Raw genomic sequence first — 26,984 nt, 5'->3', positions numbered from 1 at the left:
AATTTTTGCTCTCTTACAATGGATATAGCTGAGCTTTACAATCCCTAGAGGTGGTACTGATCACCATTTCATGGCCCTTCAGTCAGGAAGTGTAATGGGGGGCTGGGGGTCACTTATCCTGTGCTTTCACATACTCGTCCTGTTTACTTTCCCTTGATTTCTCCAGATACCAATTTAGAGGTGGGTCAGCTCTGGCTGAGCTTAAAGAGTCAAGAGAGCCAGCACTGCCCCCCCCACTGGAAAATTCCCCCAAATGGAGAATCGAGCAGCCAAAGAGAAAGTATAAAATATGTACCTGAAAATGTCAATCAGATGTCCTAAGAGGTAACAAAAGGATCAGATAACAAAAACAGTTTTAGGGCAAGGGCTAAAGCATGTTTCTCATGGAGTTTACAGCATTTAAACAGTTGCTTTTTGGGGTTTAGGGGGGGGGGCGGTACCTAGGTTAGGTATTTAAAATATGCTATTGCTTTATCCCCCCCCCCTTAATGTACAAATATATAGCCCAAATTTGTTTCTAAACTATTATATATTCATCCTATTTTATTTCATTAGTATTAACCAAACTTGACTTCTTTTGCAGTGCTTGCACAATGCACAAGTACTGAAAATGTTCTGTAAGTAGAGGATGACAGATTGCCAAAGATTGTCCATGTCAGCCAACCATCTAGGGCAAAACAAAAAGCAGGTAATTCCCAAATGGTGTGGGTGGATATTGTAAGGAAAGATTTAAGGGAAATGTGAACATCTTAGGAAAGCATAAAGATGGTGGCTTTGAATAAATTGTGATAAGAGTAGGACAACAAATAGCTATGCTGGCCTCAGAGAGCTAGGCTAACTGTTGTGGCGAGTTGTCAGCAAAATTAGGTGACAGTTGCACCCAGCTTTTCTTTGTAATGAGACCAGGAGGGCCATTCTTTTACAGGACGGCTAATTTGACAGTGTATATATATACAAATCTTTGGATTAGCCAACCAACCAACCAGTATTTTAGGCCTAGGAGTCCAGCTGGACAAGGAAACATTTCTTACTCCATAATATGCAGAAGAATCCTAGTTAGCACATTTTGCAAGGGGGGGGCCTTTATCTTCACTTCTTTCCTTGTTTTTTTTCCAGTTTTTCTAAGAAATTCATACATTTTTTAGAACCTATATATTTACAGAATATATACCCTCACCCCCCCTAATGTGCAAATATATACCTAGAATTGCATCCTCAAATGTCCATTTGCATTGCAAATGAACTTTACTCCCATATTAGCCATGTGGTGGATGTCCATTCTTTTACTCATCTTTTTGTTAATATAATACATCTTTTGGCAGAGAACGCTTAAAAGTGAAATCTTGGCACTAAAATATTATATCTTATGGCATTCTTTTGCAAACATCTTTTATCATTCTGCTCTGGTCAGCAATCTGAGAACAATGATAAGTAAATCATCAAAGTTCTCTCATCATTGTTCTATATGGTAGAAAGATGGCATCCTTCACGCTTTTTGTTAACATCAGTGAGCTGTAAGATCTTAGAACAAAGATGAGTTAAAAGAACATAAATCTTTGAAGAAAGATGTGACATCTTAGTGCAAAAGAACAGGCATAGGCTGCAAGGGCAGAAGATTTGGGAGAGGGGCAGATCAAGGGGAACCCTGGGCCCCCAAGATTTTTCTGGCACCCTGATTTCTTGAATTTTTTCTTTTTTTAGAATAAATTTTCCAATTTGGTCAATTATTGGCACCTTTGTCAGATTGCCGCCCCCCACCCAGATTGTGCTCATTGGCACCCGTCACATGCCCCTCCCCCCAAGATTTTGCTCTATATCCACCCCTGATTTGGGATGGGTGGACAGTAAATTTTTGTTTTGATATTATTGACTTATGAATAAAGTAAACATACCACTCAATGCCTTTTTTATGCTCTTTTCACATATAATAATCATTTTGTTGGGGCTAAAATTCATTTCCAATAGAAATGATTATTATAATTGTAATCAGCATAAAAAAGGCATCAAATGGTGTATTCACTTTAATCCTAGCTCAATAATATGATTTGGTATATATTTATCTGAATTTTATCCCCACCCATATATATACCAATTCAGGATATATATTTGCACATTAGGGGGGGAGGAGTCTAAAATTACCTGTCATTTACATAAGAAATAAAATTTACCCCCACCCCCCCTAATGTGCAAATATATACCCTGAATTGGTATATAGGGGTGGGGGTGAACTCATTTCTGACAAAAATGATTATTATATATGGAAAGAGCATAAAAAAAGCATCAAGTGGTATCATTACTTTATTCATAAGTCAATAATATAAACAACAAAAAATTTAGGTAAATATTTACCAAATCATATTATTGACTTACAAATAAAGTGAATATACCACTTGATGCCTTTTTTATGCTCTTTCCAAATATAATAAAACTTTCGGTCGGAAATGAATTTTACCCCACCCCTATATATACCAATTCAGGGTATATATTTGCACATCGGGGGGGTGGGGGTAGAGTTTAAACTTACCTCTCACTTGCATCAGAAATAAAATCACCCTCACCCCCTAATGTTCAAATATATTCCCTGAATTGGTATATAGAGGGTTGGGGGTAAAATTCATTTCCAACAAAAATGATTATTATATTTGGAAAGAGCATAAAAAAAGACGTTGAGTGGTATGTTTAATTTATTCATAAGTCAATAATATGAATAACAAAAAATTTAGGCAAATATTTACCAAATCATATAATTGACTTACAAATAAAGTGAATATACCACTTGATGCCTTTTTTATGCTCTTACCAAATATAATCATTTTTGTCAGAAATGAATTTTACCCCACCCCTATATATAACAATTCAGGGTATATATTTGCACAATAGGGGGGTGGGGGTAAAGTTTAAACTTACCTCACACTTACATCAGAAATAAAATTACCCTCACCCCCCTAATGTGCAAATATATACCCTGAATTTGTATATATAGGGGTTGGGGTAAAATTCATTTCCAACAAAAATGATTATTATATTTGGAAAGAGCATAAAAAAAGGCATCGAGTGGTATATTCACTCTGTTTGTAAGTCTATAATATGATTTGGTAAAAATTTACCAAAATTTACTGGGTGGACTTGCACTAGCTTTGCCAAACTGGTTAACACTTTGCAGCTCTTATTATTGACCTACAAATAAAATGAACATACCACCATGTCTTTACCCCCACCCCTATATATAGGCCAATTCAGGGTAGGCTATATATTTCCACATTATGTAAAGTTTAAACTTACCTCTGATTTGTATCAGATATGAACTTTACCCCCAACACCCATAATGTGGAAATATATAGCATACCCTGAATTGGTAGGCCTATGTACAGGGGTGGGGTGAAATTCATTAACAACAAAAATGATTACTATATTTGGAAGAGCATAAAAGGGATACCACCAGATGGCTAATTAGACAGTGTATATATAAACAAATCTTTAAATTAGCCAACCAGACAACCAGTATTTTAAGCCTAGGAGTCCAGCTGGACATAAGGAAACATAATAAGAAAACAATTTTTACTCCATAATATGCAGAATAATCCTAGTTAACACGTTATACAGGGGGAGAGCCTTTATATTCACTCCTTTCCTTTTTTTTCCAGTTTCTCTAAGAAATTTATTAATTTCTTAGAACCTACTATATTCACAGAATATATACCCCCACCCCCTAATATGCAAATATATACCTAGAATTGCATCCTCAATCTAAATATAACATCCATTTGCATCACAAATGAACTTTACTCCCATATTAGCCATGTTATGGATGTCCACATAAAAAAAGGCATAGGGCCTAGGCCTAAAGTGGTGGCCTATAGCCTATTTACTTTATTGTAAGTCAATAACATAAACTGTGAAATACTTAGCCTACTGCCAAACCTACAGGTAAAGTTCTACAAAATCATATTATTGAGTTAGGACTGAAGTGAATAGGCCTACACCATTCGATGCCTTTTTTATGCTGATTAGGAATATAATAAGAATTTCTATCGGAAATGTATTTCAGCCCCCCCCCCTTATATATGCCAATTCAGGGTTAGGTGTAGCCTATATAGAGGGGGGGCTGAAATTAATTTACAATAGAAATGCTTATTATATTCGTAATCAGCATAAAAAAATGCATAGAATGGTGTATTCACTTTAGTCCTAACTCAATAATATGATTTCGTAGAACTTTACCAACCTACAAGCTTACTGAGAGGACAAGACTCTAAAAAGAATTTTTTTAAAACTCATAGCCTAGGATCTAGTCTACCTGTAGCATTCAAATTGGGTTGTTGAATATAAAACAGTTTCTGAAAATTAAGTCAGCAAACTTCACTTAAAGCCTAGCTTTTCTGCCAGCGCCAATTATTTTAAATAGGACTAATATCCTACATGTAGAATTACACACCTAAGCTGGTAACCTATAAGCACAAACCCAATATGTAAACTGTTAAAAAATGATGATACTGAAAATAGAGAAATATTTTTACATAACACTGGTGCTGGAAATTTCTAGAAGAAAACCACGCGGACTGAAAAGCAGTTTCCCAGCTGATTTTTTTTTCTCCGATTGCAGTTGTGTTGGATCAATCAATAGATAGTAGGCATTCACATCCAGTTTGGCACAGAATTGACTCTGTTAGAAATTTTAAGCAATTTTCAAAATGGTGAGTTCTGCACACAATAGTCTAGACCTATGTAGATAGCACTGATTTATTCATGAATTTTTTTCCTGTAGGCTAGCTAGTCGCTAAATGATGCCACTGAAGTTAGACTGGTCAATAGGCTATACGAAATCATATTATTGAGTTAGGACTAAAGTGAATACACCATTTGATGCCTTTTTTTATGCTGATTACAAATGTAATAAGCATTTCTATCAGAAATGAATTTCAGCCCCCCCCCCCTATATAGGCTATACCTAACCCTGAATTGGCATAGGCTAGGCCTATATAGGGGGGGGGCTGAAATTCATTTCAGATAGAAATGCTTATTATATTCGTAATCAGCATAAAAAAAGGCGGTAAAATTCTACTTAAGCTACTTTTGGCTATCTTGGGAGTAGCCTATGTCCCGGGAAGGTATTTTGAAGTGCCTACCTCCACTCCTTTTCTCTCTAGAGGGTCCTGAAATTTACCTACATGACAGATCTATACCTATTGAAATTTTGACAAAACAACATTTTACCTTAATTTTCAGTTAGGGCCTATCAGTTTCTTTTACTCTGGCTTTTGTTCTGAAAATGCAATTTCAGTTATTTGAGCAGAATTTTAAGACATATAAATAGTTTATTTCCAAAATTAAGGAAATGTATTTGCATTTTTTTAAAACCTTATAAATTGGGACTGAGCAAAGTTGTGAAGCTGAAAACAATTTTGTTGTACTTTATTTAAGCAGAAGATCTATTTTGCAAGGTTTCACTTTTATAACACACAGATTTTTAAAGGTCAGGACCCTCTAGAGGGAGAAGGAGTGGAGGTGGATACTTCAAAATATCTTCCTGGGCCATACTTTAGCCTGTAGACCCATCCCTGAAAGTTTCATTTTCTTAACCTAACCCCTTTCCAAGATACTCAAAAGTAGCTAAAGTAGAATTTTACCAAAAAGGCATCAAATGGTCTATTCACTTTAGTCCTAACTCAATAATATGATTTCGTATATATTGACTGTTAGACTAAATAGCCTATGAAAACTTGTCTATGCCTAATTTCATCAATGAATAGGTATTGACCCTATTATTTATTTTAGGCCTAGCCTATACGGTATGTTTATTGCATGAGTTTCTGTGTGATTAAATAGTTGTAGGCTAAGCTACAAGTAGCATTGTTAATGCTGAATTACTTTTCCTCAGAAGGAAACAATAAAAAATCTAAACAAATATGCTATAAAATATTGTAAAATTGTTCTATCAATCCATTAAGTACATCACTTTATTTAAGCGCTACAAATAACTGGTGGTGGATAGGAATGAAAAGGGTACTGCAGGGCTCACCATGGCTGAAAACCGGGCTAGCCTGCTGTAAGATTATAGAGAGATATTAAGTGAGCGGGCTGTCCCCAATGAGTGGACATGACAATGGCTGTCCCCAGTAAAGTTCTACTTCAACTACTTGTGGCTATCTTGGAAAGGGGTTAGGTTGGGAAAATAAAACTTTCAGGAATGGGTCTACAAGCTAAAGTATGGGTAAATATTTACCAAATCACATTATTGAGTTATGACTAAAGTCAATATACCGCTCTATGCCCTTTTTTTGCTCTTTAAAAATATGATAGCTAATCATTTTTGCCAGAAATGACTTTTAGCCCCCACTCCTATATATCCCAATTCAGGGTATATTTTTGCACATTAGGGGGGAGGGGGTAATTTTATTTATACTGTAAATTAGAGGTAAGTTTAAACTTCCCCCCCTAATGTGTGAATATATACCCTGAATTGTTATATATAGGGGGTGGGGGCTAAAATTCATTTCCGACAAAAATGATCATTATATTTGTAAAGAGCATAAAAAAAGGCATTGAGTGGTATATTCACTTTAGTTGTAGACTAACTCAATAATATGATTTGGTAAATATTTACCAAAGTATGTCCTGGGAAGGTACTTTGAAGTACCTATCTCCACTCCTTTTCCCTCTAAAGGATCCTGACCTTTAAAAACCTGTGTGTTATTACTTTAATTGCAGCTTGGAGCAAATTTAAGGATTTTCCATCCTTGTAATGCTCTGTGATGACATCTAATTTTTTGTTTGTCTTGATTCGCTTGCTACATTTGGGTTGTAGACTCAGCAGCTTCCCAGGTGTAGAGGAACTCCTGCTGTTGCCAATCTTTGTCAAGTCTTTGCTTGAAGGCAATTGTCAAGTCTTCAGACAACGTGTCTTCAGAGAGCTGATTCCACAAGTTGGTTATTTGTTGGCTGAAGAAATGGCTTCTCTCTCGGATAGAAGAGTGCTTCTTGAAAATTTTCATTGAATGTCCTCTTGTCACAAGGCATTCTGGGGGAGCAAGGAGACCAGGAAGAGTATTTTTTGAAATGACTTTGTGGGTTAGAATCATGTTGCCTCGCTTCCTCTGGTATGTGAAAGTAGGGAGCTTCAGATGACGCAAATACTCTTTGTATGGCACTTGTTTGAGGCCATCATCCATCTTAGTTGCTCTTCTCTGTACTTTTTCTAGTATTTCCCTGTCCGTCTTGAAATAGGGGGACACCATTCTCAAGGCATGGACAAACCAGTGCCTTGTAGAGCTTCATAAATACTTTAAGACGTTGGCTAGAGATAGTTCTTATAATAAGTCCAAGGGATTGGAAGGCAGAAGAAGATACAGATTTTGCATGGGTACTGAAACTCAGCCAATGATCAGCAATGACTCCAAGATCTCTTTCTTCAGTAACTGCAGAGAGGTGGTTACCTTGGAGATGGTACTGCTGATGTGGATTATGTTTGCCAAAATGAATAACATGGCATTTTTCAGCATTAAAGGAGAGGAGCCATTGATCAGCCCAGCTTCCAAGAATATCAAGTTCTGTTTGTATAGATTGGAGATCAGATGGTATAGCAGCTTTGCCAACAAGTTTTGAGTCATCAGCATAAAGTGTGAGGAGGTTTGAGAGAAGGTTTGGTGCATCATTAATATAAAAATTGAAGAGACTCAGTCCAAGGATGGTCCCCTGGGGGACGCCACTTAACACAGTTATGGATGACAATAAATGAGGAACACCTTGAGAATCATAGACCCTGACGGATTGTGTTCTTTCTGATAGGAAACGATATGTACCAAAATCTAAATCTTGGTTGGTAAATGCTGTGGTTTTCTAACTTGTGCAGTGATTTTATGTATTGTGTTCAAAATGGACATTATGCTAATTATTGACAAAAACAGTCATTAAAATGACCAGCCTGTCAGTAAAATCTCTTGCTCCCCCCCCCCTAAACATGTTGGCTAGTATTGCCATTGTTCCTGGGAAGGTATTTTGAAGTACCTACATCCACTCCTTCTCACTCTAGAGGGTCCTGAAATTTGCCTACATGAAAGGTCTAGGCCTATATCTATTGAAATTTGGACAAAACAAAATTTTTCCTTAATTTTCAGTTATTTTCTTATTCTCTGGCTTTAATTCTGAAAATGTAATTCCTGTTATTTGAGTAGAATTTTAAGCCATATCAATATTTTTTTTTCATCATTTACGAAATGTATTTGCATATCCTTAAAACCTTATAACTTTGGATTGAGCCAAGTTGTGAAGCTGAAAACAATTTTGGGTACTTGTGTAGAATCCAGTAGGCTTGTTACACAATAAGTGAAGTTTTGTTAATGCTAATGAAATAAAATGAAATGGGATGAAAATATAATAGTTCAGAAACAAATTTGGGCTATATGTTTGCACATTGGGGGGGGGGGTAAAGCATAGCATATATTAAATGTTTAACCTAACCTAATTCAACCTAGGTACCTTTTATTCTCCCTAAATGTCAAAAAACTAAAGTTTAAGTATAGTTCCCAGAGTGAGAAACCCTTTGTTTGTACAGGGTCTGGGCATTACCCTGTAAAATGCCTATCTGATCTTCAATATAATTCTTGCATGACTATTGCATTCTACACAAGTACCCAATTTTGTTGTACTTCATTTAAGTAGAAGATCTATTTTGCAAGGTTTTACTTTTATAACACAGATTTGAAGGTCATCAAAGGTCATGACCCTCTAGAGGGAGTGGAGATAGGTACTTCAAATAATAATAATAATACTTTTATTTTCCCTCAGAATACACTATGAGGACAATCAATAAATATAAATATAAAGACACAACTTACAATTACCAAGACCAGAACTACCAATTAATACAACCATCTATGTCAATTGGTTAACATTGGTTAGATTTTTTCAAAAAACGGGAATAAATTTCTATATTCAAGATAATTTTGAGTCTTTTGAACTAAAAGCTCACACTTAATCTTTATTACATCAAGCGGGTCAATCAACTGTAGTAAATTGAGGTGCGCATCCTGAACAACAGATTATTAGCCCCTCTTCCCTCAGGACTGGGTTGTAAATGTATCCCAATCTTTGACTTTTTCTTTTTTTCCCAGGATAAATTCATATCCTTCTTCTTGGGACAATTCACTTGCGGCTGAACAGAATGTTGCCTTTTTATGTAAATTCACTAGGGTCCTTTATTCCATACATATATTTTAAAGAAGTATTATGAGCACTTAGCAGAAAACCTAGTAGAAATATAAGATATCTAAAATACACAATTTAAATTTGAGATGAAGTAGAAGATGAAAAAGTTTTTAAAATCACCACTGGGAAGCTAATCAAAGGTAGAACCATTGACTGATACAGTCTAACTAATATATTCCTTTTCATATTACCCTGCAGATGAACAAGGGAACCAAACGTCTTTCTTATCTTAACTTCCAGATGGCTTATTACTAAAAGAAGTGATAGTGTTTTTACAGAAGAATATGGGACACCTAGGTATATCACCGAGTTCAAAGCATGAAAAATCCAATCATTACCGCAATCAAGAGGAGGAGAGCCAAGAGTATTTTCAATTTTTGACTTAGTTGGTCAAAGAATGTGTTGATTGAAAATTTTAAGATTTTAGCAAATGAGTTGAAGAAAAAAGGACTTGAAATTAACCTTGCAAAATGCCAGTATTTTGTGATTACTAAAAAAATATACTATTTTTTTCAAGAGGGGATAACAAAAATTAAAAAATAAAAATTTTTATTGATAAAATTTTTTTTTTTTTTTTTATCAAGAGGGTCATTAATATCAAAATACTGGCATTTTGCAAGGTTAATTTCAAGTCCTTTTTTCTTCAACTCATTTGCTAAAATCTTAAAATTTTCAATCAACACATTCTTTGACCAACTAAGTAAAATAATGTCATCATCATAAGCCAAATAACTAATTTCAACTGCTAAGTAAATCAGAGAGGTTTTTAATGAAGCAAAACAATCTTTTAGACACAAATTGAAAATAGACAACAATAATATCCCACCCTGTCTAACCCCACTCCTAAATACTACTTCATCAGCAGAAATTATAGATCCCTATGTAACTCGAACTTTAAGTCCAGAATACCACAAACAAAGAACATTAACCAGGTTTTTGGGTAAACCATATTTTAGTAAGCTAAGTAGAGCAGATGCATGAGAAAGATTATCGAAAGCTCCTTTAATACCTATTAATAAACAATATAACAGGTCTCCTTTAAGCCATGAAGAATTTAAAATTTGAAAAAAAGTAGTATGTGCGTGATCATAACCCATACCCCTAGTGGACCCTAAATGATTTGAACCAAAATCAAGCAAAACAAAGAGATTTAACACTAAGTTCAAACATCTTACTTAATCTCAAGCTTTTAGTAATAGGCCAAAAAGAATTGCATGTCTGGTACTTGCTTTTTCCATGTTTTGGAACCAGCGTAATTATCCCTGTTTTAAAAGAAGTTGGCACTTGCCCAGACAAAAGAATCAGATTAAAAAAACACAGAATCAGATTAAGAAAAGAATTAGATCATAAGTTTAGCAAAAAATTAAGCTGGAGCAAGTTTCAGATGATGGAAAAAATTTCATCATGGTCCTGAGCACTTTTACTTTTAAGACTCTTCATAGCTACACTCAGATCATAACTAGTTAGAACAAACCGAGGATCTTGATGAGAAAGAAGTTCATCAAGCTCTCAGACCTCTTCAGGATTATCATTACATAGACATTACATTAGAAAAACGGTCCACCCACATTTTCTTTGTTGGGGCTTTATGAGAGATTTTATTGGAAGCAGCTCTTTTCCTATTTTTTAAAGTTCGCCACAATGACTGCTGATCATCATCAACTTTGTCTGAAGTAATTTTTATCAGATTATCTTTATGCTGCTAGAATTCTCTTTGGAATGCCGCCTTACTTGCTTTCATCTCAAAAATTGCAGGGTGATCTGGGGGCTTACCAATGTCTTGCCAACAGAGATAATTAAGCTTAGCTAAATTGTTCGCCGCTACCAAATCTGCGTTATTAGACCAACAAGGTATCTCAGTTCCTACTTTATATATTTTCTTCTCAAAAACTAGACCTGCACTAAATTTAAGGCAATGGACAAGCTGATTAAATGTACAATCTACATCTAATAATGTAAACTCTGCAGGTTTAAGACTGGAATAATCAGGTACTATAGCTTTTGAAACTTCAGAATTTACAGACACCCTATAAGAATCAACAAGATTTTGATCCCAAATCAACTTAGTTCTCCAAGGTTGATTTTTCCTTTCATTTCTTTGCTGAGGAATTCCTACAAGTGAAGGCAAAAACTTTAAAGGTCTATGATCACTAATTGGGAAATCTACAACCACTTCAATCAAACCAGAAACCGAACTAGAAGTAAGAACAAGAACGTGATCAAGATTACTAGTTGACCTGGTATTATGAAAACAAGTAAAAGTATCCGTTTTATTTACGATTGACAGATTTGGTAGTGAAGAAAGGAAAAGAGAAGAACGCACACAACTTGAATTGAGCAGATTGCAGTTCAGATCACCCACTATACAAATATCATAATTAGCTGAGCACTTTTTACAAAAGCACTCAGTTTACCACATGCGTCTTGGAATAAATAATCAGACAGGTCATTCCGGTAATCAGTTGGAAAATAACAATTAATCAAGATACACTCAGAAATACGGCATGCAATAAAATAATTATTATAAAATATCGGACGAGAATCAAATGTATTGGGTATAAGAGTAACTAGCCCTCCTGACGGGTGTCCCCCAGTAGGTATAGCAGGAATCAAATAATGTTTATAACCAGGAAGAAACGTATCCAAAAATGGCAAAGCAAAATCAAGGAGGTTATGTTCCTGTAAACATAGTATTCCATTAGTCAGCAAAAGCAGCCTTAACACTTCAGTTTTACCAAAAACTCCGTTCGAATTAAAAGACACTACGGGAACAAGCAATCGATCAGGTAAATTTTTACTTTGCATTTATATGCTTACAAATCTGAGGACAACAGAAACTGAAAGACGGATGGTCTTTTGAGCCACAATTCGCACACTGAACCTGAACAGAGAGCAAGGCTTGTCTCTGGAGTGTTTGTGGTCGCCCGAACAGCACGCGCATTTCATAGCACTTGATTTGCACTTCTTAGTATTGTGGGACATACTCTGGCAATGGTGACATCTCCTCGGGAGCTTCCTGTTAGCAGTAATCCGAAAATGCTCATAATTTATGTTTAAACCATGGCACAAATAATACTTCATAAGAGATTCTGAATCAAAATTTATTTTCACCACGGAAGATTGTCCAAGCCGCTTGAAATCACAAATCCCCAAATATTTTCCTTCTATGGCTTCCAAATCACAATCTTTCTCAATTCCGTGCATGATACCCACAAACAAAGTATTTATTACTTCAAAAAGTAGAGTTGGACAAAGATTCAAACTTCAGCATAAAGAGGAAGGTGTTGAGGAAGGGGCAGCCCCTTTCGTATATGCTACAGAATAATTTCTGTTTGTTAAAGTTTAATTGTTGCTTACTATAAATGTTGGTCATTAACTGAATAAATCTGCTGGTCCAGACAGCATTCACCCACTATCCTACATGAATGTTGTATAGTTTTGTGTCAACCTCTTTCCCTGCTGTTGAAATTATCATTAAATCTTTCTAGACTACCTCAGGATTTGAAAACTGCACATATTATTCCTATTTTTAAAAAAGGTAGAAAGGACCTTGCTGAAAATGACTGACCCATCAGCATGACGTCAACAGTTGTTAAGGCTCTTGAAAGAATAATCAATTCTGCAGTTGTTAAACACCTTGAAGCAAACAAAGTTTTACACAGTTCACAACATGGCTTTCGTTCTGGAAGATCTGTTGACACCAATCTCCTTGAATCATATGATCACACCTCGCAAGTTGCTTGATATTGGGGTGCCTGCTGAATTGATTCTGCTTGACTTTTCTAAAGCTTTTGACAAAGTGTGTCACAATCAACTTGCAATCAAATTATGCACAGTGAAGCTCAAAGAGAAATCCCTGTTCTGGATCCTTGATTTTCCTTATTTGCCTTATTTTTGCTTGTTTGATGACTCTGGAGATCGTATTCTTTCTTCCTCAACGTGTGTTCTGAGTGGAGTTCCTCAGGGAAATGTCTTGGGTCCTCTACTATTTAATATTTTCATCAATGACGCTCCTTCCATTATCAGCAGTAAATCAGCTCTTTATGCAGATGACCTGAAGCTTCTTGGACCAGCTTTGTCCTGTGAAGATCATGCCCTGGTACAAAATAATACTCAACAGCGGGGTCAATGGGCTGATACCTGGCTTCTTAATATCAATGTTGCCAAGTACCATACCATTTACTTTGGTAAACTGAATCCATGTTACTCTTTTTTCTCTTTAGTACTCTACTCTCCTCTCTAAAAAATGCGCAAGATTTTAGTATAACTATTGACAATGAATTAAATTCAGCACACATGCTAAGAGGTCTGTTGCAGGGGCTAGTTCAACCTTGGGTTTGATTAGTGTACCATTTCCACTTGTTCTTCTAAAGTCATCAGTCTTCTTTATAAGGGACTTGTGTGTCCTAAGCTTGAAATTGGAATGTCACATGCCTCTCCATATTTTAAAAAGGATAAAAAAAAAGTTCTTGAAGATGTGCAGAGACATGCCACTAAAGTGACATCTGGCATGCAAGAGCTTTCCTATCCTGAGAGACTATAAAAGCTAAATCTCCCTACACTTGTATATAGGACAAATAAAGGGGATGCCATTTTAGCCTTTAACTTATTGAGGGCTAATAGTCTCCCAGCCTTATTCCCTACTGTTAGTACCAATTCAAGAACTAGAGGTCATCACCTGAAACTTGTCAAGCAGATGAAAGAATTACTGCTTAATCCATTGATGTTTTTACACAAAGGCTAGATGCTGAGTGGTCCTCCAGGAAGTGTAAATTCAATTGGGATGCTACCTAAGATGGAGCAGCACCTGGTCACCAGTGATCCTTGCATACAAATAGTCATCATTCTGGAGCTCTACAAGGAGAAATCCTTAGCTTGCTCCTGGCTGCAATTTAAGGTAATTATTTTCAGTTGAAGAAACTTTTGTATTTAATTAATTTACCAGCTCAAAGAAACACGTACTATTCAATGCTCTTTCAAATAATTTAGAAATTCATAAAATATTATTTTTTCTTATGCATGATTGTTACATTCCTCTACCCCTGTCTTGGACAAAACTAGACAAAAAACAAGATAACTGATTAATAAAAGCCATTTGGGTACTTGTATGATGTACTCCCTACCACTCAAGTTGTTCATGTATTGACACACTGTAAGCCAGTTTCTTTTGCTTGTTTCTTTCAACTTAGCTTAAGAAAAGACAAAGAGAGGTGACAGAATAAATGGGAAATATATAATTTGGGCTATGTATTTGCACATTAGGGGTGTTTGGGTAAAAGTGTTAACACCTTTACTGGATTTTATCAACTTGAAACTCATTAGGATCTTAAATTAATTCAGTGTCCAGTGTTAATTGTGTGACAATTCTTTCAAAATATTTTTATATGGATTAAAAATTGTTGTAATCTACTGACCTAGTTTCTGGACATTTATTTATATTTTGTAAAGATAGATTTGTGCCAGTTTCAATTTAAGTGTGCCAAGCTCTTTTTTATGTAACCCTAATTGACAAGCACATCATATACGGAAATTATTCTGTATGTGAAAGGTGCTGTCCCCTCCTCCATGCCTCGCTCTTTACGCTAAAAACGTTAGGGGGAGGGGGGCCCTTCTGTGTCTCAAGAGCGCAAAAATGGGGGAGGGGGCAAAAAGTTGTTTGGAGGGGGGCCCTGGGGGTTGGGGTAAGGGACCTTACAACACTGTTCAAATGGAACTTGTGTTTTATAACGACCGCAGAGTTTCACCCCAAGTCATCCTCTAAAATGTCTCAAACTGTTTCACCCAAAAAAATCCCTAAAATGTTGATTAATATGTTTCGCCCAAATAATCCCCTTAACGTAATTTCTGCTTGTTCCTTTGTTTTCGCATCCCTGTGCTGTCACATTTGAAATTCCCAGGAAACCGTTTCCCCCGTAAAATATATTCAATCTGTCTTGTATCTCGTTTGATTTTCTGAAAATATATCTAAGGTGTTCCTAGTTACACTATTAAGGTTTCGAAAGAATATCAATTTATCTCTGACGCTAAAGAAAACGAAGCCTTTTAGTTTCTTAATCCCCTCATGATACATTAGAATTCCCCGTCAGATTATGCAAATCAATTATCCAGCAATTGTTGTTGAACTTATGTCTACATCCAAGAAACATCCAGCAATTGTTGTTGGACTTATGTCTACATCCAGGAAAATATCCAGCAATTGTTGTTGAACTTATGTCTACATCCAAAATTGTTGTTGAACTTGAAGTTACGTCTACATCCAAGTTGTTATTGAACTCATGTCTACATCCAAAAAAACAACAAACAAATTGACCAATACTCATAATCATCAAACAACCGGCAACATAGAGACCAGAAACAACATCAAATAACCATCAAACAGAACAGAAAATGAAAAAGAACATCAAATCATCAACCATCAACAAACAGAACAGAACCATGAAAAAAAACATCAAATAACCATCAAACAGAACAGAACACGAAAAAAAAACATCAAATAGAACAGAAACATGCATAAATTATCTGACTGTGACATCACTCCCCGTGGGACTGGCACCCCCTTTTCTACTCTTGATGAAACTTATTTGATATTTGAAATCAACATTAAAATCTGATTCTTTTGATGTATCTATTGGTATCAAAAAACCGTTTTCTAGAGTTTCGGTCACCATTGAGCCGGGTCGCTCTTTACTTACAGTTTGTTACCACGAACTGTTTGATTATCATAAATGTGCTATCAATTATTGCAAATTATCATAATTTGTAGTCCTGGGGGGCAGAAGATGGAAACTTTTCTCCTATTAACTCCAAGTTATTATGCATTACTACCAAGACTTGAGAAAAATTATGATTTCTATAGGTTTTTTGAAAACCCAAACCACTGTATATTTCCATAATTAGCAAAAATTTGTTTATTCATGTGACTGTTGATCCGTGGATGAGCACTGGTTTGTATCTGTTATTATATAATTATTTAATGCTTGTTGGTCAAAGGAATATAAACCGTCACAGCACACATAAATTGCTGGCAGATAGCAACGGCCGCATATCTGCATTTAAAAAATATCGAGGAGTCTAAAAAACTAGTTATAATCAAGAAGAATGTAAACAAATATCAAGCTGAATGTAAACATGCAAGATACATGAATGAATAAATGTATTATAGATCGCGCTAAAATTCAACAAGACTGATAAAAATGTGAACCACAGCAAATATGATAAGAACTATACACAACTACGTTATTAAGGTCGTCGATGGAGGGTTACTCGCCTTTATTTTTAGTGGTACTTTTCTAAATAGGCTATACTGTTTTTAAGGGTCAAACATTTTAGCTTTGTGATGCCAATTTTAGTGTTTTTTTAGCCAACTCATTGAGAGGTTTTTTTTAAGAGAAATTGTTTTTCATAATCCACTGACAGTATAGTAGTTACAGTTTGCATTTGTTTTGTTACTTATTATGACATATTTATTCAGTCTGGGGTATTGAAGCGTCTTGTTCCTCTCTTTGACCGTGTTTTGGTCGAAAAAGCAGAAGCTATTACCAAGACCAGGGGTGGTATTGTGATTCCTGAGAAGGCACAGCAAAAGGTTCTACAAGCCACAGTTGTAGCAGTTGGCCCAGGTGCGAGAAATAACGTAAGTGCAGATATCTTTAGTCGTTTGAACCTCAATTAACTTAAAATTCTCTGTTTAAATAAAGAATCATCATACATTCACTTATGGCGTAAAAACAATTCAGTAAATTCTATGTAGAATATCAAAGAAAATGTTGTTTTCTACCGTTTTTTTTTTTTAGTTTGATCAGAAAAAAAATATTTTCTTGTTTTCAGTAATAATGTTCTATCATTTATTAATAAAAACTGCTTTTTAACAATCCAGTTAAGAATATGCCATTCTTTTGTTTTCCTATGAGTGAAAAAAGAAGCTTTTTAGCTTGCATTAACGGCCTTTGTGATTAACAAGTCATTTTTAAAAAAATTGGAGCAAAATTCGAACTTTAGCGTAAAGAGTGAGGTATTGACTAGGGGGCGAACCCCCTAATATGCGTATTAAAAATATATGAATATAGAAGTTTTTATATAAACTAAATGCTGCATATGGGACTATGCCATGTGGGGGGGGATATGACAAATTACGAAGAAAAAAATAAGGGAGAAGAGTTGATGTCAGGAATAATGATCACGAGGCTTACTTTGAGAATTAGTGGCCATGTGGCAGGATAGATTACTCTCTGAATCTGTATTAAACGTCTTTGAAAGAGGGCTAATGCTAAACCTGTTTAAAAGGGATTTTATGCACAAAGAGCCTCCCCCTCCCCTCCTCCAGAAAATTTAATCATATGTCAGTTAAAACACACTCTTCTTCCTCACTGGTTGCTCATATTCGTGTTAATCTTCTATGGTTGTGGTTGTAAGGGTTTGGTCTAAATACAGAACGATATATCGCTTTCCTCGACTTTCAAGTTTATCGGAGGGGGGGGGAAATGAAAAATTAAGAAGAAAAAAAATAAGGGAGAAGAGTTGATGTCAGGAATAATGATCACAGGACTTTCTTTGACAATTAGTAGCCATGTGGCAGGATAGATTACTCTCTGAGTCTGTATTAAACGTCTTTGAAAAAGGGTTAATGCTAAACTTGTTTAAAAGGAATTTTATGCACAAAAAAGCCTCCTCCTCCCCTCCTCCAGAAAATTTAATCAGTTGTCAGTTAAAACACACTCTCCCCTCCCTCACTGGTTGCTCACATTCGTTTGAATCTTCTACCTTAAAGTTCCCGAGGTAGGAACCTCCTACCTGTCCTCCCCGGGGGTAGGAACCCCCTCTTACGCACTCGGGAAATCTATTTTATTAGGTACATGGGTTGATGAAAATAAATCATGACCTTAAACAGCCCATGGGGAAAGGTATTTAAGTTGCAAAATTTAACAACTGTTTACGTATAGTATTTGTTATTGGAAGAATACATGTTTGGGGGGGGGGGGGTTAAATTTAACATGCAATCGTGATCTTTCAGTACCTTTAACATATAAATAAATTACCTACATTAGGCAATTTAATTATTACGACTGGTCATTGATATCATCATTTGCTTTAACACATAACAAAACAAAATGATTCCTGCACACAAATTATAGCTAAAAGCAAATTAATCACCAAGCGTCTTTGACACTGTCGTCTAGCGCACCGGTGCGGTTACCGTCTGCTTAAAGCAGTAAAGTCCACTTTATAGGGCCGGATTTTTTTTTTTTTTTTTTTTTTTTTTTTTTTTTTTATAGAGAAAGAAGCTAGAAGATTAACACGAATGTGAGAAAATTTACTTTAAATAATAAATTTTAGTAAATTTTAAAAATTTAAGTTATAGATAATTTGCCTGATTTTCAAAAAAGGAGAAAACACCCCCTTCAAGGTAGAAGATTCACACGAATGTGAGAAAATTTATTTTAAATAATTTTAGTAAATTTTAATAAATTTAAGTTATAGAAAATTTGCCTGATTTTTGAAAAAAGGAGAAAACACCTCCTTTAAGGTAGAAGATTAACACGAATGTGAGAAAATTTATTTTAAATAATTTTAGTAAATTTTAATAAATTTAAGTTATAGAAATATTGCCTGATTTTCAAAAAAGGAGAAAACACCCCCTTTAAGGTAGAAGATTAACACGAATGTGAGAAAATTTATTTTAAATAATAAATTTTAATAAATTTAAGTTATAGAAAATTTGCCTGATTTTTGAAAAAAGGAGAAAAAACCCCCTTTAAGGTAGAAGATTAACACGAATGTGAGAAAATTTATTTTAAATAATTAATTTTAGTAAATTTTAATAAATTTAAGTTATAGAAAATTCGCCTGATTTTCGAAACAAGGAGAAAATACCCCCTCTAAGGTAGAGGATTAACACGAATCTGAGAAAGTTTATTTTAAATAATATATTTTAGTAAATTTTAATAAATTTAAGCTATAGAAAATTTGCTTGATTTTCGAAAAAAAGGAGAAAGCACCCCCTAAAAGTCATAGAGCCTTAATGAAAATCATACCATCAGATTCGGCGTATCAGAGAACCCTACTGTAGAGCTTTCAAGCTCCTATCTACAAAAATGTGGAATTTTGTATTTTTGCCAGAAGAAAGATCACGGATGTGTGTTTTTTTTTCTTAGGGTTGATTGTATCGACCCAGTGGTCCTAGAATATCGCAGGAGGGCTCATTCAAACGGAAATTAAAAGTTCTAGTGCCATTTTTAAGTGACCAGAAAAAAAACGGAGGGCAACTAGGCCCCCTTCCGCGCTCATTTTTTTCCCAACGTCACCCGATCAAACTTTTGAGATAGCCATTTTGTTCAGCATGGTCGAAAAATATAATAACAATGTCTTTGAGGATGACTTAATCCCCCACAGTCCCCGGGGGAAGGGCTGCAAGTTATGAACTTTGCCGAATGTTTACACATAGTATTGGTTATTGGAAAGCATACAGACGTTGTTAGGGGGGATTTTTTCTGGGTAGTGGAGGGGGGGGTTGTTTACTACGTGGGAGGATCTTTCCACGGAGGAAGTTTTCACATGGGAAGGAACATTGCTATGAAGGGGTTCCGGATTTCCCAGCATTATTTAAAAAAAAGGATCAGAAATTAAATAAAAAAAAACAAGTTTTTCAACTGAAAGTAAGGAGCAATATCAAAACTTAAAACCAACATAAATTATTGCGCATATGATTGGGTTCACCCCCTAGTCAATACCTCGCTCTTTACGCTAAAGTTTTTTTTTAGTACTTTCATAAGAGCTATTTATTCTAATTAACGGCCTTTGTGATTAAGAAGTCATTCTTAAAGAATTGGAACAAAATTCGAATTTTAGCGTAAAGAGTGAGGTATTGAGTAGGGGGCGAACCCTCTAATATGTGTATTAAAAATATATGAATGTAGAAGTTTTTTTATATACTAAATGCTGCATGTGGGACTATGACATGTGGGGAGGATATGACAAATTACGAAGAAAAAAATCAGGGAGAAGAGTTGATGTCAGGAATAATGATCACGAGGCTTTCTTTGACAATTAGTAGCCATGTGGCAGGATAGATTACTCTCTGAGTCTGTATTAAACGTCTTTGAAAGAAGGCTAATGCTAAACTTGTTTAAAAGGGATTTTATGAACAAAAAAGCCTCCCCTCCCCTCCAGACAATTAAATCAATTATCAGTTAAAACACACTCTCCCCTCCCTCACTGGTTGCTCACATTCGTGTTAATCTTCTACCTTAAAGTTCCCGAGGTAGGAACCCCCTACCTTAAAGTCCTCCCCGGGGGTAGGAACCCCCTCTCAGTGCACTCGGGAAATCTATTTTATTAGGTACTTGGGATGATGGACAGGAATCATGACCTTAAACAGACCATGGGGAAAGTTATTTAAGTTGCAAAATTTAACAACTGTTTACTTATATTATTTGTTATTTGAAGCATACATATTTAGGGGGGGGGGGGGGTTAAATTTAACACGCAACCGTGATCTTTCTGTACTTTTAACATATAAATAAATTGCCTACATTAGGCACTAATTATGACGATTGGTCATTGATATCATCATTTGCTTTAACACATAACAAAACAAAATGATTCCTGCAAACAAATTATAGCTAAAAGCAAATTAATCACCAAGGGTCCTTGGCGCTGCCGTCTAGCGCACCAGTGCGGTTATAGTCTGCTTAAAGCAGTAAAGTTCACTTGATAGGGCCGGATTTTTTTTTTTTTTAGAGAGAAAAAAGGTAGAAGATTAACACGAATGTGAGAAAATTTATTTTAAATAATAAATTTTAGTAAATTTTAAAAAAATTTAATTTAAAGAAAATTTGCCTGATTTTCAAAAAAGGAGAAAACACCCCCTTTAATAGCTAGGTAAGGGAACTAATAAAATAGAGAATAGCAATGGCATGACTGATCGCTGGGATTATCAGAAGTAAGTAAAGATGTGAAACGTTACAGAAAGGAAATTGCAAGGACAGTGCAATATGAATTCACCATAGAAATAGGATAATTTTCTTGCAAGCTCTTCCAGTGAAATTTTTCATTGAAAGTCTCAAACTTGATCCAATGCTTCTCTGCCTTAGTTTTGCCTTTGGATGGGCGATAGCCTATATATCAACAAGTAAAATGAATCATATTTATAGAATTCTGAGAAAGTTATGCCAGCTTTACCTCCCACAGAGACTATTTGCCTTTGCTTTAGTCTTATTAGCCAAGGCTCTTAAGTTTTTGGTCCCTTCCACCAGGTTTATTTTATCTCAGAAATCCTTTGCCTCTTAAGCAGTTATTTTAGTGGAAGTGCACCCATAGAAGGTTTTACCTGGTCTAAGCACAAAAAAGGACAGTATTTCTGTTGTGGAAAACTTGTTACTGAAGATTATCCTGCAGGAAGTTTACGTTTTTAGCTTGAACCGTTTAGCTGTGATGTCTAGGTGGATAGATAAATAGACAGATAAACACAGGCTTTTTTGTATAATAGACACATAGATACCGTGTCTGACATAACGATTGGCGAAAAGAACCTGATTCCCCCTTCTTAGGCTCCACCTCTCTTTCCCCACTCAGTACCCCTATTTTCAAATGTAAAAATAATGAAGTAAATCACATGTTGTGAATCTATTGGTTAGCTTTGGTCAATTTCCTTTGATTTATTCAGTAATCTATTATGTACTTTTGCCTCTTTCAGACACTTTCTTAAAAATATAGGATTCGAGCATTGATCGTTTTTTGTTTTGTTTTTTTTCAGCAAGGTCAACATACGCCAGTGACAGTTAAAGTCGGTGATAAAGTACTACTTCCAGAATACGGTGGAACCAAATTAGAAGTTGAAGACAAGGAATATTTTCTGTTTAAAAAAAATGACCTCTTAGCAAAACTAGAGTCATAGAATAGAAAGAAAAAGAAATCTGAAATGGTTGTTTAAAATTTCTATGTGGTAGTATCAGTTATGTTACTTTTGTATTAAAAGTTTTTTCACAAGATAATTTTTTTATAAAAAATAAATATAGAATTTTGTTCTGGGCTAGATTGTTCTGACACAATTTTGATTGCAAGTTCACGTGCCTTAGTTAGCCCTAGCTTAGATCAGGTGGTTTATGTTCAATAGGCGTTACGCTGTAGAATATTGATTCTATGGAGAATGAAAATATTGAAAAACAATCGGACTGTACACAATGTTTGTAAAATATGCAAAATTTATCCTTTATGCTGTAATAAAATAAATTAGAAATACCATACACCGGCTTTAGTACCGATAAGTTCATTTTCCAGTTATTTAAGCATTGCTTTTATTGATAGAAAGAGACGATGTCTTTTGGAAAGCTCTAAATTGAACTTTAAACCAAAACAGGAAAAGAATAGACAGGCATATGCTCGGTTCTAACAGTAGAATCTTAAATACCTGTTCTCTTCTTTGGAGTTTTTATTCAAATCAAATTCATAAAATCTTCATCGCATCAAAATGTCTCTCAAATTAAATATAGTAGTGTAACATTTTCTGGATTAATTGTTTGGGATAATGGCACAGTTGACACGCGTCTAATATTCTATGCGTTGTTAGTGTTTTGAAAATTTAGAGTTGTTTCTGGCAGTTTAAGAGAGATTTCTTATTTTGAATTTGAAGAAGAGGAAAGCAACATACTTCATCCTCCTAAAATAGGTGTAAGGGGCCTTTCAAATTGCAAATGCTAGACTTTTAGTTACGTCTAACACTAAGTCTATTACATAATCTGAGAAGACAATCCCCAGAATCCTGATTTAAACCAAACTAAGCAAAACCGCTCTTGATAGGAAAAATAAATTAAGCAAGAACAGGCTTGGACCTCTAATGTTGATACAATTTTTAGGGTTTGTATTTCAACACCATTGAGGAAAGAAGTGTCTCATTTTAAACGACATAGGAAGAGCAATTATTAACTTACTGGATGTTTGGGAAGAATCTGACCTCCTGGATAATTGGTCAAAGGGATAACTATTTAACCGCAGTTATTTGGCTATTATTGATTATTGTTGTGGCAGTCCTGATCATGGCTGAATGTCGATTTGACACCCTTTTTGTCAAATATTACCTGAATTAAAAATGTTTTCTAAAAATTGTTTTTCTGTTTATGAATGAACAAGACCTATGCAGTAGCAATGGCTCTGGAAGAGCTTTATTAGGCATGAATTAACAGCTGCAACCTAGTAAAGAGTAGTTCACCGCCCATAGTAATCGAAAGTTTAAAAGCGCCTTTAAAAAAGCCATTCAATTGTAATTCTGGAATGAAAGCTTTTATTTCGGTTCTTATTAATTGCAAATGTTCATGCAAAAACAAATTTACAGAAATTTTGACAAGAGCTTAAAACCGCTCGGAAATAGTCACACGTCAGAACAAAAAATACATTATTGGAATAGTCAAAACACTTAAAACGGAAATTCTCATTCCCTAAACTTTAGCGTAAAGAGCGATGTATTGACTAGGGGGCGAACCCTCTCATATACTTAATAATTTCTGTTCGTTTTAAGTTTTAATGTTGCTCCTTACTTTCAGTTGAAAAAATTGTTTTTTTATTTAATTTCTGATCGTTTTTTAAATAGTGCTGGGAAATCTGGCGCCCCCATCATGGAAATTTCCCTTCCCCCCAAGGAAATATCCTCCGTTGAAAGACCCTCCCCCGTAACCCCTACTCCGACGCCGACCCCCTACTAGAAAAAATTCCTCCTGAAAATGCCTGTATACTTCCCAATAACCAGTTCTATATGTAAACAATGGACAAAATTTATCACTTGCAGCCCTTCCCCCGGGAACTGTGGGGGATTAAGTCATCCTCAAAGATATATTAATTAGATTTTCGACAATGCTGAACAAAATAGAGATATCAAAATTTTGATGGGGTAACTTCGGGAAAAAATGAGCATTGGAAGGGGCCAAGCTATCCTCTAGTATTTTAGTGAACTTAAAAGGGCACTAGAACTTTTAATTTCCGTTCGACTGAGTCCTCTCACGATATTCTAGGACTATTGGATCGATACGATCACCCCTGGGAAAATAAAAAACAAACAAATAAACTGGGGGCGGGGGATATTTTTTTGTGCATAAAATCCCTTTTAAACAGGTTTAGCATTAGCCCTGTTTCGAAGACGTTTAATACAGACCTCTTTCAAAGACGTTTAGTCACTCCTATGTCCACTATGTATTTTTTTTTTTTGTGAAGTTATATAATAGGTGCTTTGCCTTATGTAGGTTAAAATGAGAAATTTTTTTTTTAAACTGATATTGAATTACTAGCCACAAAAATTATATAAGACATTTTTTAGAGGTCTAAGTTTATGTAGCACATATCTACATTGCTGGTTTGTAGAATTGTGTAAAACTAGTGCTTTATTAAAACTAACCTTGCTTTGGTTTCTTAGATCTTCCAACGACTTTCCGACTTTTCAGCTCCTAATCCGGTATTTGCTTTAGGTCTATTCTAAGTAATCTTAGCAGAGTGTAACAAACATTGGGTAATATTACGACTAAATTAACTTTGTTTTAAAAGAGCCATTCAGTTTTATTTGTCTATCACGAGTTAATTACATAAACTTTGAAGAAATAATTTTTTTCATTTCAAGTATCATCTTTGCTATTTAGTCCCATTAGTAAAACCTTATTTTTTAAGAGTAAAGAGAAAATAGTTATTATTGCATTAACTTATGACACGCATCTAGTTTTACCGTTTTTTCGCTTTTGTTTTTTTTGTTAATGGTAGGATTTTATGAGTTTAACTAAACTTCTTCAGCATAGAAAATTTATACTTATGCAAAAACTTTACATAAAGTTGAATAATTGTGTTTAAATCATCTTAAACAGCTCTCTTCCAATTTTCGGGTAGCCTTTTAGCAGAAGTTAAAACATAATCAGGGATTTCCTTGGGTTTTCAGGCTTGGGGAGAGAAACTATTCAGTTTAAGCCTTTTGAAAATTCAAACAATGCATTTTTGGTTATGACATAAGACTGTTTACGAGTCGTGTTTATCTATTTTAAAAATTTCTGGCAATTTGTTTTTGCAGGAACATTCGCAATTAATAAGAACCGAAATAAAAGCTTTCATTCCAGAATTACAATTGAATGGCTTTTTTAAAGGCGCTTTTAAACTTTCGATTACTATGGGCAGTGAACTACTCTTTACTAGGTTGCAGCTGTTAATTCAGGTGTAATAAAGCTCTTCCAGAGCCATTGCTACTGCATAGGTCTTGTTCATTCATAAACAGAAAAACAATTTTTAGAAAACGTTTTCAATTCTGGTAATATTTGACAAAACGGGCGTTAAATAGAGATTGAGCCATGATCAGGACTGCCACAACAGCAATCAATAATAGCCAAATAACTGCGGTTAAATAGTTATCCCTTTGACCAATTATCCAGGAGGTCGGATTCTTCCCAAACCTCCAGTAAGTTAATAATTGCTCTTCCTATGTCGTTTAAAATGAGACACTTCTTTCGCCAATGGTGTTGAAATACAAACCCTAAAAATTGTATCAACATTAGAGGTCCAAGCCTGTTCTTGCTTAATTTATTTTTCCTATCAAGAGCGGTTTTGCTTAGTTTGGTTTAAATCAGGATTCTGGGGATTGTCTTCTCAGATTATGTAATAGACTTAGTGTTAGACGTAACTTAAAGTCTAGCATTTGCAATTTGAAAGGCCCCTTACACCTATTTTAGGAGGATGAAGTATGTTGCTTTCCTCTTCTTCAAATTCAAAATAAGAAATCTCTCTTAAACTGCCAGAAACAACTCTAAATTTTCACAACACTAACAACACATAGAGTTAAAATAAACCTGGTGGAAGGGACCAAAAACTTAAGAGCCTTGGCTAATAAGACTAAAGCAAAGGCAGATAGTCTCTGTGGGAGGTAAAGCTGGCATAACTTTTTCAGAATTCTATAAATATGATTCATTTCACTTGTTGATATATAGCCTATCGTCAATCCAAAGGCAAAACTAAGGTAGAGAGGCATTAGATCAAGTGTGAGACTTTCAATGAAAAATTTCACTGGAAGAGCTTGCAAGAAAATTATCCTATTTCTATGGTGAATTCATATTGCACTTTCCTTGCAATTTCTTTCTGTAACGTATCACATCTTTATTTACTTCTTATAGTCCCAGCAATCAGTCATTCCAGTGCTATTCTCTATGTTATTATTTATGTTAACTAGCTATTAAAGGGGGTGTTTCACCCTTTTTTTAAAATCGGGCAAATTTTATGTAGCTTAAATTTTTTAAATTTTAATAAAATTATCTATTGAAAATCAATTTTCTCACATTCGTGTTAATCTTCTACTTTTTTTCTCTAAAAAAAAAAAAAAAAAAAAAAAAAAAAAAAAAAAAAAAAAAAAAAAATTAGGCCCCATCAAGTGGACTTTACTGCTTTAAGCAGACGGTAACCGCACCGGTGCGCTAGACGACAGTGCCCAGTACGCTCGGTGACAACATTGATTTTAGCTAGAATTTGTCTGAATTTCTAGTTTTCATTTGTTTTGCTTATAATCTAATGTTTTTATATTGTAAAATAATTATTTTTTTTTCGTCAATTTTTTTTTTTTTTTTTTTCATTTTAAATTAAAATAAATTTAACGTGTGAAAGGAAATGTTAACCCCCCCCCCCCCTAAAAATTTACTCTTCCCATAAATGTGAAGTAACGTTAAAAGTTTGTACAATTTTTAGACGAATCTTTTACCCCACTTGGCGGTATAGTGTAATGATTAATTTACATCAACCCATGTACCTAAAAAAAAAAAGTTTCCCAATGCATA

The 26,984-nt window shown here is 34.9% G+C and overlaps 1 protein-coding gene across 2 annotated transcripts; it reads left to right on the top strand.

Annotated features, from left to right (window-relative positions):
* Positions 1–4,616: 4,616 nt before the first annotated feature.
* Positions 4,617–22,190, top strand: LOC148956778 (10 kDa heat shock protein, mitochondrial). 2 transcript variants are annotated; one of them, XM_089087320.1, is made up of 4 exons: positions 4,617–4,694; positions 13,944–14,101; positions 16,676–16,837; positions 21,956–22,190. In XM_089087320.1, exons 2-4 carry the CDS (start codon positions 13,949–13,951, stop codon positions 22,094–22,096), a joined length of 456 nt encoding a protein of 151 aa, XP_088943446.1. In that variant the 5' UTR covers positions 4,617–4,694; positions 13,944–13,948; the 3' UTR covers positions 22,097–22,190. The 2 variants fall into 2 exon arrangements, with proteins under 2 accessions (XP_088943446.1, XP_088943449.1); XM_089087323.1 differs by lacking the exon at positions 4,617–4,694 and having other exon boundaries at positions 13,934–14,101.
* Positions 22,191–26,984: the final 4,794 nt, after the last annotated feature.

Source organism: Artemia sp. Qi Xiang Cuo, chromosome 1 (genome assembly GCF_049724085.1).
Source record: "Artemia sp. Qi Xiang Cuo chromosome 1, ASM4972408v1, whole genome shotgun sequence".
In the NCBI taxonomy this organism is placed as follows: Eukaryota; Metazoa; Arthropoda; class Branchiopoda; order Anostraca; family Artemiidae; genus Artemia; species Artemia sp. Qi Xiang Cuo.
Note: the sequence above shows the minus strand (reverse complement) of the source record. Positions and strands in the feature narration are given on the sequence as shown.